The sequence below is a fragment of the Octopus sinensis genome, linkage group LG22, assembly GCF_006345805.1.
Source record: "Octopus sinensis linkage group LG22, ASM634580v1, whole genome shotgun sequence".
Classification (NCBI taxonomy): Eukaryota; Metazoa; Mollusca; class Cephalopoda; order Octopoda; family Octopodidae; genus Octopus; species Octopus sinensis.
In genome coordinates, this window is record NC_043018.1 from 15311575 (window position 1) to 15332694 (window position 21120).

At 38.0% G+C, this 21120-nt stretch overlaps 1 protein-coding gene across 1 annotated transcript in view; it reads left to right on the forward strand.

Annotated features, from left to right (window-relative positions):
- LOC115223111 overlaps positions 1–21120 on the forward strand; it is a 305641-nt gene that overhangs the window by 41742 nt on the left and 242779 nt on the right. Inside the window, exons 4-13 of the mRNA XM_036512142.1 lie at positions 3739–3874; positions 7932–8155; positions 9600–9692; positions 12659–13042; positions 14069–14145; positions 14475–14538; positions 15612–15818; positions 17462–17564; positions 18558–18666; positions 20674–20816. Coding sequence (XP_036368035.1) covers positions 3739–3874; positions 7932–8155; positions 9600–9692; positions 12659–13042; positions 14069–14145; positions 14475–14538; positions 15612–15818; positions 17462–17564; positions 18558–18666; positions 20674–20816 — 1540 coding nt within the window. The remainder of the gene's footprint in view (positions 1–3738; positions 3875–7931; positions 8156–9599; positions 9693–12658; positions 13043–14068; positions 14146–14474; positions 14539–15611; positions 15819–17461; positions 17565–18557; positions 18667–20673; positions 20817–21120) is intronic.

Consider the following 21120-nt stretch of genomic DNA (forward strand, 5'->3'; position numbering starts at 1 on the left):
TCAAAATCTCATAGCTACAAGATAATGCATAATAGTTCAAAGCAATGTGGATAAAAAAAGATTAATTTTGGCAGAATAATGCGAACACTAAAGGGTTAAATCAGTTTTAGTACTTGATTCATTCTTTATTTTATTGAGCCTGACAGGATTGGCGTCAGTTGGATTTGAACTCAAAACAAATGCTCTCTTACGATACTGATTCCCACACACCTTAGTATCTGTATTGCAATGATATTCTACATAGGCCTAAGGTCACAAATCCAGGTTAAGGGTTAGTAACTGATTTTATAAATCACAGCGGGGAAGAAACAAAAATTTGACTCAGCAAATTTTTGACAGAAAACAAATACCACAAGACATTTTATTTGATAGTTAATGATTCATTACCTTAGCGTCATCGTCATCATCATCTTTTAATGTCTATTGTCCATGCTGGCATGGCATGGATGGTGTGACCTGAGCTGGCAAACTGGTGGGGCTGTATCAGACTCCAGTCTGATTTGGTATGGTTTCTATGGCTGGATGCCTTTCCTAATGCCAACCCTTTTACAGAATGTGCTGGGCACTTTTATGTGGCACTGCATGTGTGTTTTTATGTGACACCACACAAATGCTTCTATGTGATGCTGTATGGGCACTTTTACGTGTTGTCACACGGGCGCTTTTACATAGCACTATTCTGGAACTTTTACATAGCACTGCCATGGGTGCTTTACAGAGCCAGAAGGGTCAGTCTTAACATTTCTGCTGTGGGATACAGGTCTTTTTGTGTACAGCCAGGTGCCAGGTATCTTGGTCTTTTGTCATATCTGTAATATAATTGGTCATATCAATATCTATAAAGCTGAGATGCAAAAAAGTTATTTGATTTCTTGGTTATTTGTCTCATTTTGGGATGGAAACGGTTTAAGGGGCAGTAGATGGGGTCGGATTGGTGCCAAAATTTACACTGGGGGGGGAGGGTAAAATGGGGTGGCAATGGTGTGAGGAGAGTTGCAAGTCATTCGGGGCTACCGTTTGGTTGCCATGGTGAGGAATATGGGATAATTTGAGTTTTATGGGATAGACAGGTTGCGCTGTTTCAATAATTTTGGTTTTTCATATTGCTGCAGGGGCTAGAGTCAGTTATCTTTAATTGTGGGTGTAAAAATTTGGGGGATTTTGATAAGCGGGGTAAAGAAGAGGGCAATAAAAAGAACCAGGCAAAGAAGACGAACAAAAAAAAGAAAGGGAAAAGGAGACAACATGCACAAAATAACACCACAACCAAAATCTGAGCGAAGCACGGGTCAAAATTGCTAGTCTGTAATATAAAAGGCATAAACTTGAGGGAAAGGGTTAATTGATTATATTTGCCCAATGCTTGACAGGTACTTATTTTATTAACCATGGATGAATAAAAGGTAATGTTGACAATGACTGTATTTGAAGTCAGAATGTAAAGAGCTGGAATAAATATCTAAAGATGTTTTGCCTGATGTTCTAACAGTCCTACCAATGGAGTAGTTCATATTACTTCATAAGGAGTATAGGGCTGGTTTCCTGGTTTCTCTGGCATAGATATTTCCTCCCTTGATAAGATGCAGGTCCATCACAAAATTACTCATTTTTAGACCAGAACAACATGCATTACACAAGAACACAATGCATTGTCTAGTCCTGGAATCAGAACCAGAATCTTACAATTGTATGTCTAACACCCTGACCACCAAGCTCTGTGCCTCCTGCCAATGTTTCACCCTTAATATCTATAGCAATAAGATTATAAACCCTCATTCACAAACCTCAGTCTTGTGTCTTCTCAAAAGAAGATATTACAACCGAAACATAAGAGATCTCCAGCCTGTGTGAAAACCAAGGTGTTACATTTAATATCTAAAAGTACCTTTTGAGTGTTGGGCCTCACAGAGGCAATGACAAATGACTGAGACCTTCAGCAATATGCCATGCTTGAGTAGAAGACCCATCAAGCCAAGTGAATTCATAGTCATGGCAAATGCTGGTGTCATGCGACTGGCACCCATGCTTGTGGTATGTAAAAGCACCCATTACACTCTCAGAGTGGTTGGCATTAGGAAGGGCATCCAGACATAGAAACCATGCCAAATCAGGCTGGAATCTGGCACAGCCCTTCAGCTTGCCAGCCCTGGTCAAACCATCCAACCCATGCCAGCACGGACAACGGACATTAAATGATGATGGTGATTCAGGTGGTAAGTTTTCAGAGCTATTGGAAAATTGAATAAGTCATTTTGTAGCATTCATTATAGCTCTAGGTGTTCTGAGTTCAAATCCTACCAAGGTGAATCTTACTTGTTGCTGATGCAGGGGCAATAAATAAAGTACTTGTTCTGGGAGTGATTCCTCTCTCTCTCTCTCTCTCACTCTCTCTCTCTCTCTCTCTCACTCTCTCTCTCTCTGTTACTTTATTTCTTGATCTGTAACATTGTTACACAAGGTTGGTCATAACTCTTTATATTGCCCCAGAATATTTCTGTAGGTTGACAATATTGAAAAAATGAAATAAAATAAAATGAAATAAAATAAAATAGAATAAAGACAATCCTGGTTTCAGTGGAATGTTGGGGCAAAATGTAAAAAGAACATGAATGAATACCACAAGGTATTTTAGTCCGTCATTGTATTCTTGGTAGGATTTGAACAACATTCTTAAAGTAAATAATTGAACAAACAGCACATTTGTATTCAAAAGAAAACAACAACAACAACAACAACAACAAGCAAACAAACAGTGAGGATCATTTGCAATGTCAGTAGAAAACTTACTCGTTGTGAAGGTGTAAAAGCAATAAAATTATAAATGTAGGACAGTTTGTATGATTTATTTCTAACTGAAAAAAAAAAAAAAATGTAACCATTTGACAAAAACAGAATTCTTATAAAAGCCAGTGACAAAAGAATTGTTACAATGCAAGCAATGATAGCATAAAATTTTTGTAGAAGTACTGGAAGGTTTATCTGTCAAATTGTGCCATTTTAAATAATTCTACTGATAAGAAAATAGTCACTATTAAATAGAAACATTTTTTGCATTTTTACATTTTTTTTTCAAATGTTCAAAAAAGAATACTTTGGTTATTAAAATTTCACCTGTGTACTTATAATTGTAAGTTTTGTAGGGATACCACCTGAAGACTTTATGTTTCTTGAGAAAGTTGTTAAACTTTTTCTTCTCAAGTTGCACATATCTAATTTTCTACAAATGATATTTTATTTTTCGTTTTTGGATTTGGTTTGCAGGATTCTTTACATGAGTTCGTGTGTTGAAGCTTATTCTGTTGTGTCTGGGGAGAGTCATTTTCTTTTTGTGCCTTATTATTTAACACACTCACCAGTAAAATTTCCACTTCTTTCTTATTTTTTATTGTCAAAACTATTGAAAAGGTTGCAAGACGCAACAAAAATTTTAGGACAATAAAAAATAGGAAAAAAGTGGAAATTTTACCAGTGAGCGTGTTAAATAATAGGGCACAAAAAGAAAATGACTCTCCCCAGACAAACAGGATATTTTATTTGGTCCACCGATTTCTTAACTGTTTCTATGATATTTCAAGTTTTTATTTAGTGATATTAATGAGATTTTAACAGAGTTTCAGTGCCTCTCTAATTGCTTTCAATGATTTGTTAATGTGTTCCAGTAATATTTTGATTTGTTTCTTCATGTTTTGTATTTTAATGAGTTGAATGTGATTTTGATGGCGTCTGTGTGTTTTCTAGGTAAAACTTGATGCACAAAATGGTTCAGCAGAAATCAATTTTGGGAATATTCTTGCCAGACGAATTAGAATCATAGTTGTTGATTTTGAAACAAGACCATGCTTTCGTTTTAAGTTAACAGCTTCAGAAACAAAAGGTAAGGCAAACACAGGTTCTGCAGAATTTAGATTTCAAATTAATGCTATCTATCACTAGAATCTATCAAATGCTCAAATGTGAAGGTTGTCAGAAATGTCAGAAGATATTGTTTGAATTTAAATACTTGGGGATAACAGCTTCTTTATTTGAAAAGTATCCCAAAAGTTATACTAGGTGCAGGAGTGGCTGTGTGGTAAGTAGCTTGCTTACCAGCCACATGGTTCTGGGTTCATTCCCACTGCGTGGCACCTTGAGCAAGTGTCTTATACCATAGCCTCGGGCTGACCAAAGCCTTTGGTAATCGGAAACTGAAAAAAGCCCATCATATATATGTATATATATATATATATATATGCATGTATGTGTGTGTTTATGTGTTTGCGTTTGTCCCCGCAACATTGCTTGACAACTGATAATGGTGTGTTTATGTCACCGTAACTTAGCGGTTCGGCAAAAGAGACCAATAAAATAAGTACTAGGCTTACAAAGAATATGTCCTGGGGTCGATTTGCTCGACTAAAGGTGGTGCTCCAGCATGGCCGCAGTCAAATGACTGAAACAACTAAAAGAGTAAAAGAGCTGTTAGTAACATTAGGTTAAATACAGGTAGACTTCCTCTTCAATCATTCATGGAACTGGTTACATATGTACCTGGGTAGGATAAAGACCCCCATTTGGTCATGAATGACCATGGCATTGCACCTAGAAACTTCCCCTCGAAAGCACGAGTCCAGGCAAGGTGGCTTATGGAAAACCAGTAGTCAACCATGCATACCGGTTTCCCTTTTCCACACCACTGATGTTATATTGTGAGCTCAACACTTGTGATCAGTTCAACTGACATCTTCTCTTTCAAAAATTGCCTTTATTGTTTTCTTTAGAAGAGAACAGAGGCTGTGAACTTTTACTTCTTCAGGGCCTTCAAGATTGATGAGCAAAAGAAAAGAACTGGCTCACAATACTGAATACTTACAATAGATTGTATACCCTGATAAAGACAAGCAAGGGCCAAGTGGGGATGTTAAACTTAGTTAAGTCAATCGCTTAAAAACACAGGCTTCAAAGAGCTGGATCAAGTACTACCAGGAATTTGGTCCGACACCCTACTAATTCTTTTAATCCTCTGCTCCCAACAGCTACTTCTACCAACTTTGAAAGAATGACAAAATTAACTTCAGTGGCATTTGAGTTTTAGAGGTGAGAGAGTTGGCACAGACACTAAAAACTATTTTCTCCTACATTCTAACTACACTGATGATTTACTCTTTTGTGACAAAGTAAGAAATCAAAAATTGCTTAAAATAAGAGGTACAAGTTTATAGAAACAGGTTAAAAAAAAAACAAGAAATACCTCACAGTATTTGATTTCATCCCTCTGCGTTCTGATTTAAAATCCTAGAAGATTTGAAATTGACTTCTACCTGTTTAATAAGGGAGACAGTGAAAGATCATCATCATCATCATCATCATTTAGCGTCCGTTTTCCATGCTAGCATGAGTTGGACGGTTCAACTGGGGTCTGTGAAGCCAGAAGGCTTCATCAGGCCTAGTCAGATCTGGCAGTGTTTCTATGGCTGGATGCCCTTCTTAACGCCAACCACTCCGTGAGTGTAGTGGGTACTTTTTACGTGCCACCTGCACAGGTGCCAGACAGAGCTGGCAAACGGCCATGAATGGATGGTGCTTTTTATGTGCCACCGGCACGGGGGCCAGGCAAGGCTGGCAACGGACACGAACGGATGGTGCTTTTTACGTGTCACCGGCACGAAAGATGGTAAAGTGAATTTGAAACCCATTAAGAAATAAGGGATATGTACCATCTTAATAGTTCTTATTTAGTGTATATCTAGGGAAAGCAGCTATGAGGAGCTCTCTAAGCTAATAGAACTGGATGAGCTCCAGATCATGTAACGAAATCATCCGATTTTCTTGAAATAGCAATTAAATTACCCTCAAATTGTCTCCTGTGAAGGGCATGATGAATAATGTGACATTGAGTTCACTGCATTTTGGAGAAAGACAAAATGGTCATGTAGCTGGAGAGATTATGATGAAAATTCTGCTCAATTAAGTATGTAGATAAACCATAAAAACAAATAAAAAAGAGATTACAAGGGCGTGTTGAAAAGTTCCTGATTTTAAGGGTATCACAAGAGGCCTTGCTGGAGGCCCAAGCTTCCGAGTTCCTTTACAGGGCTTAGAAAAACTGAAGGACTGCAGTAAGTTTGTGAGTCAGAGAGGAGAATATGTTGAGTAAAATCATAATTAACTGAACCTCCTGTATTTTCTTTTACCCCCAAAGCCAGGAACCTTTCAGCACCCCCCCTTGTATATTTATGATCTCTTTTCAGTTCTATTGGCATCAACCAGCAGTGTATTTCTTTAGACCATTAATCCCAAATGGTTCTACAGGCAAATACTGCCACTTAATGAAAGATTAATTATACAGGTTTTACCAATGAGCTTTTCCAACTGGATACTGGTTGGCTAGAGATATCATCATCATCATCATCATCATCATTTAGCGTCCGTTTTCCATGCTAGCATGGGTTGGACGGTTTAACTGGGGTCTGTGAAGCCGGAAGGCTTCATCAGGCCCAGTCAGATTTGGCAGTGTTTCTACGGCTGGATGCCCTTCCTAACGCCAACCACTAAATGAGTGTAGTGGGTGCTTTTTAAGTGCCACCTGCACAGGTGCCAGACAGAGCTGGCAAACGGCCACGAACGGATGGTGTTTTTACGTGCCACCGGCATGGGGGCCAGGCGAGGCTGGCAACGGACACGAATGGATGGTGCTTTTACGTGCTACCGGCACGGGGCCAGGCGAGGCTGGCAATGTTTTCTATTATCCTCAGTACTTACAGCTAAGTGGGCTAAGCTAATGTAAGTTTAAATGATGGTGGAGTGATTGTTGGTTTCAGCAATGAGCATTCAGTTTTCTGATCAACTGAATTTCTTCTCCTGAAAAGAATGTGCTTGTGGTTGAGTATTTCATGGACACAGTTAACTTTGACACAATTCTTGGACCAAATTAGTGTGGCTCTTTGAAATATATGTTCAAGATAGAGAGTTAGAAGAATCAATCTCTGTACCAGACTAATATTATTTATTATTCCTGAAAGGATGACAGCTAAAAGTGATTTCAGTAAGGTTTGAACTAAAAAATACAGAGAGCCAGAATCAATACGTGAAAATTGTTTATCTGATGTTCTAATAACTATGGCAAGTCACTGTGTACCTGTCTACAAGTGTTTACATATACTTGTAGATGATGTATACAATTTGGCACCTATGACAGGTCATAAAAAATCCCCCGCAAATCTTTATCATGTTACTCTGCACTCAGTGACTATGCTAGTTAGAATGTTATCACACTAAGGGAAACCAATGTTGAAATCAACACTAATTTTGTACAAGTCAACAACATAAGAGCCAACAATCGAGATTTTACATGATAACTCAACCTGCTAAAAATAGCAGCCTAATACTTTTCAAATCACAATCTAACAATGTAAACTGGGAAGGGATGCATTGGGTGTGCACTGCCAGGAAATGAAAATGTGGTTTGATTACAGATTGGATGTCTTTGATTTGACTTCTCAGTCAGGATTGATGGGACTAAAAGCAATAGCATCAACAGATTGACATGATGTTGTATTAACAATGGAAATCAAAGAACTGGACTTAACAAATTTTGAGTTGGGAAGGTTGTGGAGATATTAACGACTGCCTTCTTATATTGCTTCCCCCTACTCATTAGTCCCCTACCTACTTTACTCATGGTTGATGCCAGTACCACCTGACTGGCCCCCATGCCAGTGGCATGTAAAAAGCACCCACTACACTCTTGGAGGGTTGGCATTAAGAAGGGCATCCAGATCAGATTGTAGCCTGATGCATCCTCCTCACTTGTCAGTCCTCAGTCAAACTGTCCAACCCATGCCAGCATGGAAAGCGGACGTTAAACAATGATGATGTTATTGTCAATATTATTAGTGATGTTATTTCGTGGCTATAATTTTCTATCTTATTCTTTTTTCTATTATTCTTTTTAGATCTCATTCCTGTAAAGAACATTCCGTCTCCTGTAATAGAACTGGAATACATATCTGAAAAGAATATGAAACTACACTGCAAACCAAATGTTGCTGAAGTCCCTGGAATTCTCTACAGCTTCAGAGCATTCTGGAAAAATGAACCTTTATCACAACCAGAGTTTGTACAAAATCCAAAACCGGTTATAAAAGAAGTTAGCGAAGAAAATATCTTTTCAAATTATGTATGACAATTTCTTAAACATTCAGAATTTCTTAATATATTGTCTCTTATGTTTTTCACTATTTCTATGCACTGTATTGTAGGTGAAGGAAAACTGAGAAGGTAAAGGTAAAACATATAAATTTTGCTGCAATCTGTTCCCCAAAAGAAGAGGGGTCAATGATCAGGATGTTTGTATCTCATCCTGAAGTGATGACTACAATACATTTGATGTTCACCTTGAACATCTGTAGGTGCCATGATAGATTGCTAGCCACTACACGCATTTTTTCTCTCCTTGTTTCTTTCTGTGTTCCTTTCTGTGGAAGAGCATAGGCTCGAAATATTCAAGACTTTTTCAATCACCAAGCGTTATACTAATACATCTGTTTGTTTTCTACACCACCTGACTTTGTCTTTTGTTTTTTTCGTGAATTCCCCACTTTAGATGAAAAGTGTGGATAGTGTGGAAATTTTAGTGTCAGATCTAAGCAAGTAATCTTATGATAAAAGGCTTTTCAGCTATGGCTATCCCATTTATTTTCATATTGTACCACATTATTTGAAGGAAGTTTGGTTGTTATTTCTTGCAAGTGAAGCAATCATATAGAGTCTCCACTGGTGGTGGATAATTTTGCCTTGATACTTTAGGCAATATTCCTTGCCTAAGCTGATGTAGTAAAGCTGATGGAATATCATTTGGTTGCTGTGACTCTATAGGTGTAGGCTGTTTGAATTATATGAAGGGACAAACTCAGGAGATGATTGCAGTTACTCATTAAGTTATCTTAGATGGATTGCTGGAGGAGTGCATTTGTTATCACAAATAATTGGGATAAAACTGGTTTAGATTCTGCTTCATAATAAGAAATAATAATAATAATAATAAAAACATTGTGTACAGTGCTCAGGTGCACTACAACTCATCTAAAGTGTATGTATAATCACTTTAGATGAGTTGTAGTGCACCTGAGCACTGTACTTCAGATAAGAAAAGAAAGTCCAAGGTGTGGTATTAATATGCAGCAGATGTATAGTTAGAGAGGCTCTGGGAAATCCAGAAAAAAAAACCCTTCCCCCTCCAGACTGTGTACAAGAAGGAAAAAGAAATTCATTGAATGAAAATAAATGGAAGACGTTGTTGAGGAATTTCAGGTGAGGGAGATGGAGGGTAAAATTTGTGGTGGTGCATACACCATTTTTCGAAGTTGTAGTTTCGATTCCTGGACCGGGCGATGCGTTGTGTTCTTGAGCAAAACACTTCATTTTCACATTGCTCCAGTCCACTCTGCTGACAAAAATGAGTAATCCTGCAACAGACCGGCGTCCCGTCCAGGTGGGGGAATTTCTCCGCCACTGAAACCGGGAAACTGGCCCTTATGAGCCTGGCATGGCTCGAGAAGGAACATTTATTTCTTTTTCTTTTTTTATTTTCTTTCTTTGAATGTTCCTAAATCTGCTTCCAGCTCCGATGTTCCCTGACTGCTTGCTATGCATCAAACTGTACAAACACAACCAGCCTCCAAACAAACAGCAGTGCGTTTCAACCACAAATTCAGGTAATTATAAGCTACTTTTAAACTTCTGTATTTTCCCCACCAAAAATACTGATATTATCTAATATTCATCATCATCATCATCATCATCATTTAATGTCCGCTTTCCATGCTAGCATGGGTTGGACGGTTCAACTGGGGTCTGGGGAGCCCGAAGGCTGAACCAGGCCAGTCAGATCTGGCAGTGTTTCTACAGCTGGATGCCCTTCCTAACGCCAACCACTCCGAGAGTGTAGTGGGTGTTTTTATGTGCCACCGACACAGGTGCCAGATGAGGCTGGCGAACGGCCACGATCGGATGGTGTTTGTTACGTGCCCACAGTACGGAGACGTGCCCACAGCACGGAGGCCAGTCGATGCGGTACTGGCTACGGCCACGTTCGGATGGTTTTCTTGTGTGCCACCGGCACTGGTACCACAAGGATACAAATTCCATTGATGTTCATTAGAATTTATATTATTCTGTAGAATTAGTTCTAGGTGAGGGTAAAGGGTAAAGACCCCATTCATTCATGAATGACTGTAGGATTTCACCTAGAAAGTTACCCTTTGAGGTACAAGTCTAGGCAAGGTTGTTTATGGAAGACCAGCCTCCTCTCACATATACCAGCTTCCTCACTCCTTGACACCAATGATATCCAAGGGAAAGGCAAAGGCCGATAGACCCTCACACCAGTGACATTGCAATTCATTTCTACAGCTGAGTGAATTGGAGAAACATGAAATAAAATGTCTTGCTCCAGAACGCAACACACAGCCTGGCCCTGGAATTGAACTCACTATCTCATAACTGTGAGCACTAGTTTTAATTAATTAACTTAGTTTTAGGTGGAATTAAGTTAATTAGAATTATGATATACCTTTATGGTGTAGTTTCATAGTTTACAGTGTACATTATTAATGGTGGGTAAAATTTGAAATTAAGGCAATTAAAACTACTTTTAATCTTCCGAATATCTCTAAAATATAATCATACACTATTAGTGTTTGATATACAAATTATATAATGGTGCACAGGTACAATACTGTACTCATATAGAGGCATAGAAAATTAAAAGAATAAGTTATTCTGTTTCATTAGTCAGCAATGATATTGTTAGCGTGGTAAAGAGGTGTTAAATTAGTGCTATGACAACTCAGCATCCTATGTGTGCATATGTGTGTGTATGTATATATGTATGTACAGAGAAAGAGAGACATTTATTTAATACTAGCAGTATCGCCCGGCGTTGCTCGGGTTTGTAAGGGAAATAACAATAAAGCATTTTTAGAGAGTTATAGCCAAAAAATAGCAAAAAATGGAAAAAAAATTATGGTAAATTTATTTTTGAGAGCTAAAAAGGTGGAGTTGCGTCCCCTAGACAGTCTGTGGTTTGTGTTTCTGATTCTCGACCCCATGTCGAATTTATCGATTTTTTTCAGAACTGGGGGAACTTTTCAAAATTTTGGCTGCGTTAGTTTTGAATTATGACATTGGGCTATGTGTGTGTCAAGTTTCATCAGAATCGGTTGAAAGCCGTGGTCAGGGTGAGGGTACAACCTAACAGACACACAGAAACACACACAGACAAACTGCCGTTTATATATATAGAGAGATGTTCTGTAGAAATAAGCTGTAGAAATTAGAATTGAATAGCAGAGTCTAACTTAAGGGTTTCATAAATCTCTGTTGAAATATAATAAAGGTCGGAAAAAACATCCAAAAAAACTCACTCGTCCCAGTTAACTTTCAGATTCAGTCAAATTGTGATAGACAACCAAACTGATATGGTACCATTCACAACGGAAACAGCACCTTTAGCTACTTCTCAGCTGTGTCAATAATCAGGACAATGGTCTCTCAATAACAAAATCTTTGTAAGTTTGAGTAGCAACCAACAAGATTTCCCTCCAAATGAAATTTGGCAAAATAGAACAAGACTACTTTTAGTCTTTGGGGAAATGGTGGTGGTGAGGTGCTTAAAATTTAGGTGGGCTGTGTTTTTTTTTTTTTTTTTTTCCCCATTTCTCTTAGGAATGGGCTTGGCAAATAGTTCTGGACATCTTTTGGGTTCTGCAGGCCCCTGGCTGATTTACCTGTAGAATTCCCACCTCATAGACCCTGTTCATGGATATTAAACTTCTTCACCGCAAATGTGGCAATGTCGTACAATTAACTAATGTTTCGTCTCAATTTCTATTATTTGAATCGAATGCCCATGTAGGCATGGTGATGGAATATAGTAAAAATGTTTATATCTCTCTTGAATTATGGCCAGAAAACTGTGTAGTCAACTGTGTTTCTGTAAGCCAATAAGGTCTACTATGCCAAATCAGCTTGAAATTTAGTGCAGCTCTCCAGGTTACCAATTTCAGTCAAGCAGTATAACCCATACCAGAATGGAAAGCAGATGCTAAATGATGATGATGATGATGATGACTTCTGTATCTGAGAGTATTACCATTATATCATGATGACATCATTCCTTTTAAAAAGTTAATATCAGCAGCAGTCACATTTGCTGCATCGTTTCAGACATTGGAATTAAGTATAAGTCATTATAAATCACCTGAGATTCATTTCAAAAACTAAAAACAACAACAAAACACCACACACACACACTCACACACACACACACACACACACACACACACACACACACACACACACACACACACACACACACACACACACACACACACACACACACAAACTGGATTAACTGTAGAAATTCTCATATTTAACCCTTTCATGCTCAGATTACTCTGTTAAATGTAAAGCTTATCTATTCACATTGTTTTGAAGTAATCATGCATTAGCTCTTAGCTTCAAAATTTTGATGGTGTGATTGTTTACTTTTAAAACAACATTGTAGCAGTGGTGTGAGAGGCCAGATCTGGTCAGTTGGAATGAAAAACAGGTAAAATACTTGGGCTAGATATGGCCAGTTTCAATACCAAGGGGTTAATAATATTTCCTGTAATTGCAGATTACCAATGAGGATCCAATCGTTGTCGAGGAAGGAAAAGAAACAAAAGATCTTCGATTTAAATGCAATGTACCACCACATTTGGTATGCATGAATGCTCATAAACCTCGCAACTGTCGTGTGACCTTCCAGATCAGTTCTAAAGAGATGGGCATTAAGTGTCCAAACCAAAAATTTCTTCCACAAATAGCTTTTGGAGCCAGTACGATAGCAGCAGAAACATCGTGTAATATTTCATTGACTCAAGAAAACTGGCAGCAAGACCAAATAATCCCAGTGTATGGCATAGCCGATGGTTATATCGATGGCAATACAATGACCAACGTAACTGTCAGTGCTAAGGCTGGACATACACAACTGCCAAACATGTCAGCTTTCACAAAGGTAATAGTTTGAAATTAAAACTATTTTAAAAGTTTCATTAGTTTAGAAAATATACTTCCAAAATATTGCCATTAAATTATTGTGCAAATATAGACAGGAGTGGCTGTGTGGTAAGTAGCTTGCTAACCAACCACATGGTTCCGGGTTCAGTCCCACTGCGTGGCATCTTGGGCAAGTGTCTTCTGCTATAGCCCTGGGCCGACCAATGCCTTGTGAATGGATTTGGTAGACGGAAACTGAAAGAAGCCTGTCGTATATATGTATATATATATATATGTATGTGTGTGTGTTTGTGTGTCTGTGTTTGTTCCCCTAGCATTGCTTGACAACCGATGCTGGTGTGTTTACATCCCCGTTACTTAGCAGTTTGGCAAAAAGAGACCGATAGAATAAGTACTGGGCTTACAAAAAGAATAAGTCCCGGGGTCGAGTTGCTCGACTAAAGGCGGTGCTCCAGCATGGCCGCAGTCAAATGCCTGAAACAAGTAAAAGAGTAAAAGAGTAAGAGTATGGTGCCATTTTTTAGTGCTGAACATTGTGGATTGATATTAATATTGTTGTAATTTGGAAAACTTAAACAATTGCAGCATGGAAGGTGTTTATAAGCCATTTAAGAAAAGCACAGAAAGTAATGACAGGTAAAATACTGCTAAATATTTTACCTGGCGTGCTAATGATTCTTCCAGCTCACTGCCTTAATAATGATAATAATGATAAACTACATGTGCTCTATAATTGATGTTGGAGTTGGCTGGAATAAGGATGGTTTGTAATAATACATTTATGTCTTTTATTTCTTATGTAAAAGTGAATGGGCTTGTTTCATGTTCAAACTAACATGTCCAACTGAATTATTTGGGAAGTACTGGTTATTCTGTAATTACCAGATTAAAAAACCTCACTTATTCTAAAACTATCAAAGGTTCTATTTCCTACATTGTAATGGATTTTAAAAAATCTTATGTGATTTGGATGTTAGTAAGAGTATTAGGATATTTTGAGAAAATCTTTACCATTTCTTTGCAGATAACAACCATCGACAATGAGAAATCTAGCGTTTGTATTTCCCTGAATCAAGCTCAAATTTCAACATTTGATGGAAGGTAAATGGATTCTTGAATTTGCAGAATTTCTTTATGACCCCCCCCCCCCCCACTATTCAACTCTAAGCAGCTGTCTGATAGTCATTATGTAATAAATCTTGGTTTCTGTATTAACCAGTAGTAATCAACATTATTATCATGTACCTACCTTTTGCAACATTATCACACAACCGATCATCCATTTTGTACATACATACGTATGTAGATATGTACATGCCTGCCTACATACACACACACACACACATCCATCCATCCATCCATCCATCCATGCATGCGGATGTATGTAGAGAGATGATAATTTTGTTTCCTTTGATTTTAATTTATTCTAGAATTTATAACAACCACCTAGAAGGGGAGTTTGTTTTCTATAAGCACAAGTCTCTTCCCTATTCTGTAAGTATACATTTTTGTTATTGACTTTGCGCTTATCACAATGAAAACATTCACCTTTTAAGTTATTATTTAACATTTACAATACGATGGGTGCTAAACACGTTGATGTCTTCAAATACAGTATATTGCTTGTAAGCAATCTACTGTACATATATCATCATCATCATCATCAGAAGCAGCAGCAGAAGCACCAGCATCAACATCATCAGCATCATTTTAGCATTCATTTCATCATGTAGAAAGAGTTAGATTTTTCTATGGCTGGAGGCTGGTTTGGTGTATCCTTAACTCCAAGATTGCATTTGACACCACTCTTACTACTGTCAGTTTTTCAGTTGTTGTGTTGGACTAGGGCACCTGTTCACACAGCAAACCCTACAGCAAACCAAACGAAATGCTGTCCTACATCAACACAGCTGCCTGCCACAATCTTATTGTGTTCAAGAACTGAGTGAAGGCTATCAGCAAGAGGATTTTGAACCTGTCCTCCAGTCAAGAGATTTTCAATGCCACAGCCCCTTATTACAATGAGGCTCTGGCTTCCAGTGAGTTTAAGGACCACATCTCCCATATGTTGGGTCCTAGCACCCACAAAAGGAAGTGTCACCATAAAGTTGTTTGGTTTACCCACCTTTCTTGCTTAACATAATTTATTTAAAACTTTTAAACTACCATATACAATATATATTCATACTTATACATATTTACATATATTTTTATACATATTTATATTTATTTATTTATATATTTTTAATACAACAACTATTTTCGCACATGTATATTTTTCTGAGGAGTTTTGATATTGATTTCCTAATATTTTAATAATAATATGTTATTAAAAAATATATATGTGTATATATATATATATAATATATATATATATATATATATATTATATATATATATATATATATATATATATATATATATGTACATATATATATACATACATACACCCACCCACACAAACATTTATGTGTGTGTGTGTGTATGTTAAGAGAATCTCTGTTAGTATGCATTTTTGTAAATATCTGAAATTTTGACAATGGTGAATGTTTAATATTTTCCCCTAGGTGAACGTCTTCTACCAGAACTGTACCCATAATGCTCCTTGCAGCTGTGGTGCTGCTATTAAGGCAGGGGATGATGTCCTCCTCATCGACAAGTGTCAGAAAAAGGAAAATTTTGTAAATGAACATTTGAATGTGAAATTATACCAAATTGGAGAGCTGGAATCTCAATTTAGAATTGAAAAATATGAAAATGGTCGATATTATAAGGTAATGTTCATTACTTAAGTGTTTCATATGTGTTATTTTGATTAATAAAACATCTTCTATGTAAGCAATTATTAATCTCATTAGTGATGTGTGTGTATGTGTGTGTGTGTGTGTTGATGTCATCAGATGATGTCTAATAAGTATTGGGGTGTGTCTACTACAGCCAGTCCTGGCTGTCAAAGGCTCCCTGTCCAGCCATGTCTGCTATTCCTGTCATTTTGCAAAAAGTTCAGGTACTCAGTTCTCTTCTTTCTAAAAGCTTGATTGTACTCATCCTCCCAGGGAACTCTGTACTTTGACTTCTCAGACCACAAAACTACTTCTAATTTCATGGTTTGTTGAATGATCTGAGGGAAAACAGCAGCCTTTCTTCTCAGTCCACTTTTATGTCCCATTATTGGGCCCCTTATTCTTCTTGCTGTGGTCAATGACTTATCTGCTTCCCTCACAAACTTGATTGACAATGTTGTTTTCTCCTACTGTTGGTGTTTCTCATGTCTCCCTTGTTCAAGACTGTGAGTGTTTTGAACACCTTATCTCTGTTGGGTAGAGTAAAAACCCCTTTGGTCATGAATGACCATGGGATTTCCCCTTAGAAAGTTCCCCTCCGAGGCACAAGTCTGGACAAGGTTGTTTATGGAAGACCAGCAGTCACCCATGCATACCAGTCTCCACTGTCCATGTCACCAATGTTCTTCAAAGGAAAGGCAAAGGCTGATACAGATTTAATGCCAGTGACATCACAACTCGTTTCTACAACTGAGTGAACTGGAGCAATGTGAAATAAAGTGTCTTGCTCAAGAACATAGCATACAGCCCAGTCAAGGAATCAAACTCACTCCCTCGTAATTGTGAATCTAATGCCTTAACCACTGAACCATGTGCTTTGCTTTACATCCTGATAAGATGTTTGTCAGAGTGGTTCTCTCTCCCCAAAGCCTACACAGCTAATCCTCCCTCGTGCACGTCTGCTGTCATTGGGAGTGTGTCATGTGCAGTTCACAGCAGTAGTAAGGTGTGAGAAGGCTGTAGTTGCTACAGCTAAGCTCATCTGATCTAACTCTTAGAGAGTCTCATCTGGTCCAGACTCACTGGGATAGTTGCTCTAAAGATTTTGATCTTCTGTCTTCCACCTGGTGTCATATTTCTACCACAACCATGGCCCTGTTTCCCAACATTTATGGTATGGAAGGAGCTAAGATCTTGCTGCTTTGTGCTCCTCCATCGTTAGTCAATATATGAGGCTGCAACAATTTCTTACCAAACAACCACACAGATGATTTGTTTACAGTGATCAAATGTTTATGTAGATATAAGCTCACTCCCACCATCAGATCAACATTACCTGTACAAGTGCAATGGGTACCACGTGTCAGATGTCAAAATGATTGCAGAGCAACGTGAAATGAAGTGCTTTGCTCAAGAACACATCACAACACCCGGACTGGGAATCGAACCCATATGCTACATCCTTAAAGCCAGAAACTTTTCAGCACTCCTCGTATTTATGGAAACACAATAGGAACATAATTATCAACAGATCCAAATATATATATATATATATATATATATATATCCTACACATATTGATAACTGATCTTTTCTTTTCTTCTTTTTTTTTCTTGTATTGTTATTTCCTTCAGGTCATCTTACCACATGGAACTGAAATATTCGTGGGTGACAGCTATGCTAACTCTGCCAATGTCTGGGTTTATTCATCATTTCATGACTATAAGAACACAGAAGGTCAGAGACAAAAGTTTTTCATGTCATTATTTCTTGTTAACCTCACAGCAAGATACCTATTTCTGTCTCTCTGTCTCACTATAACCTTTCATCATCTAGCACAAGATCACCTCCTCCAATGTTCCCTCCCCTCCCAAAGGATTCTTTGTCTTGCACGTTACTCTGGTGACACGTAATAAGCACCATTCAAATGTGGGTCATTGCCAGTGCCACCTGACTAGCTTCCTATGCCAGTGGCACATAAAAAGCACCATCCAAACATGGTCAATGTGAGTCCCCACCCCTGACTGGCTCTTGTGCTGGTAGCACGTAAAAAGCACAATCCAAATGTGGTCGATGCCAATGTCACCTGACTGGCTCCTTTGCTGGTGGTTGGCATTAGGAAGGGCATCCAGATGTAGAAACTTTGCCAGATCATATTGGAATCTGGTACAGCCTACTGGCTTACCAGTCCCTCAGTCAAACCGTCCAACCCATGCCAGCAGGGAAAAACAGACGTTAAGCAAGATGCAGTTGTCTGAGTCAGGCCTTGCCAAACTATCCAACCCTTGCCAGCATGGAGAGCAGAAATCAAATGATGATGATGATGATTGTATGCATGTATGTATGCATACATGCATGCATATATGTATGTATGTGTTCATGTATGCATGTGCATACATACATATGTGCATATGTACATATATATATATTTCTTTATTGCCCACAAGGGGCTAAACATAGAGGTGACAATCAAGGACAGACAAATGGATTAAGTCGATTATATCAACCCCCAGTGCGTAACTGGTACTTAATTTATCGACCCCGAAAGGATGAAAGGCAAAGTCGACCTTGGCGGAATTTGAACTCTGAACGTAACGGCAGACGAAATACAGCTATGCATTTCGTCCGGCGTGCTAACGTTTCTGCCAGCTTGCCGCCTTATGTACATATAATGTTATGCGTATACACCTATGTTCATATCCTCTTTTTTTCGTTTGTTTTTAAATACAGGTCTATGTGGTGTATACGATGATAAGCAAGATAATGACCTGAAACATTCAGATGACAGTTACACACAAACAAATACAACTTTTCCTACCAAGTTTTCTCAAAGTTGGAGGTAAGACAAATTCCATATTTTGACTTGCTTGAAAGCCTAAGTAAGGAATGAGAACTTGATAACATTCTCTGAAATCATCAAGGACAGACCAAATGGCTTTAAACTATCAGAATCAAAGTTACTTGACAGGATATAATATGTTGTGATATATTTCAACTGCTAAAAAGTAAACAGACTGCTGTTACTGTGGAGAAAATATCTCTCTTATGGTAAAAGGTGTGAAAACACCTGGTCTGTTCAGTGTCGCCATCTATCAGGAATCCTAGATATCAATGTTTCAAGTTCATTGACTCTTGTCAATGGAATGTGCCCAACCGAGGTAACACTGAACCGACTTATAAAGCAATAACTTTATGTATAATTCAGTCAATGTTGTTGATTGATTTGCACTAGTGGATTGCCTGATCAATGAAAATAATAGAAAGGGAGAGAGAAAAAGAGATGGATAGATATAGAAATCGAGGGATACAAAGAAAGTGAGAAAGAGAGAGAGAGAGAGAGAGAGTGACTGATTGGGCAGTCGACAAATATTGAAATACTAGCAGTATCGCCCGGCGCTGCTCGGGTTTGTTTCAGCCCGCTGGAATTGGAATTTTTGAAAAGTAAAAATTTTGCATTATGTAGCTTCAAGTGAACATTTTTCTGGTTGAAATACACCGAAAAGTGGCGACACAGCAGTGAAAAAATCGTAAAAAATAGGGATTTTCATAGAAAAAAGCACCTTTTTGATGTAAATAATTTTTGGTGTTAACATGGTCCGATTTGAATTTTTTCTTCTACGGAAGGAAGAGCAAGCCTTCTTCTATCATACTCTCAATTTTGGTCAACTTGCGCCACAGGGTCTTGGAGGAGATAGTGTTAGTTGAAGGCTACCAAATCTGGCGCACACAGACAACTTCAGCTTCTTATAGAGAAAGATAACACACACATTAAAACACATACACACACACACACACACACACACACATGTATGTATGTATGTATGTATGTATATATGTGCATCTATCCACTTCTTGCCATATTTTTATCCTTCACTTCCTACACACACACACACTCACACACACACACACACACACACACACACACACAACACACACACACACACACACACACACATACACACACGCACGCACACACACACACACGCACACACACACACACCTTCTTAGCTTACAATTTCTTTCTTTCAACAATTGACAACTGAAGTACGCTCGCAAATTAATACTACGAAAACTTAGTTAATATATCTAAAAATATATGGTAATTACAAGAATTTCTCTACTTAGTTTCTGGGGTAGTTCACCCTCAGCAGCTAAGAATCAATAATGTTGAATAAAAACAAGAATTTTCTCAATGCCAAAATATCCCAGTACTGAATGGGGTCTCTGAAGAATGAATGGCACTTAGTCATTGCAAAAATATCCCTAAACCCAAAATATTGCTGCTCTACAATATAATAAAATTTTCACAGTTACATCATAATGACTTCTTAAATGTATAGATGGCCCAGGATGGCTGTGTGGTAAGACGCTTGTTTCCCAACCACATAGCTCCAGGTTCTGTCTCACTGTATGGCACCTTGGGTAAGTGTCTTCTATTATAGCCTTAGAATGACCAAAACTTTGTGAGTGGATTTGGTAGACGGAAACTGAAAGAAGCCCATTGTGTGTGTGTTTGTGTTTGTGTATGTGTTTGTATCAATTTGTGTTTGTCTTTGTGCCTGTGTTTGTCGTGCCATCACTGTCTGACAACCTATGTTGGTGTTTACATCCCTGTAACTTAGCGGTTCAGCAAAAGTGACTGACAGAATAAGTAGTAGGCTTAAGAAATAAGTCCTAAGGTTGCTAAAACCTTTCATGGCAGTGCCCCAGCATGACTGCAGTCAAAGGACTGAAATAAGTAAAAGAATAAAAGAATGTATTTTCCTGTCTACGGTTTAAAAAAAGAAAAAAAAAAAGATATGAGTGGAATTTCTTTATTTACTTACTGTTTTGTATTAATTTTCAGAGTAAAGGAAAGCGAAAGTCTCTACAGTGGTGTCTGCAAACCAGTTAACTTCAAAAAGGGATCAACAGAATATTGTACAAGCTGCACTGATGCACAAATATGTGTTTCAGAACTGAGTCATTTTCAGCCTTGCAACACAACTGGTAATGTTCTTTATCTAAATGTTTCATAACCATACTTCTAATTAAATACATGAACAACTAATTACATGCAATTAACTTGACAGTAAAGTTCGCTTGCATCCTGCATGAGAGTGTGTCTGGATATCTTCCCACACCTTGTCATGTTGTGAAGTGCTTGTAAACAAAGGACGCATTCATACAGCATCAACTGATTCCAATTCTGTACACAAAACATGTCTGGACTATTTGCTGTTTAACAGATTGGCAAATTATTAATAGTTGGGGCCGGTAAAGTACACAACCAGTATCTGAAGGGTATGGATTT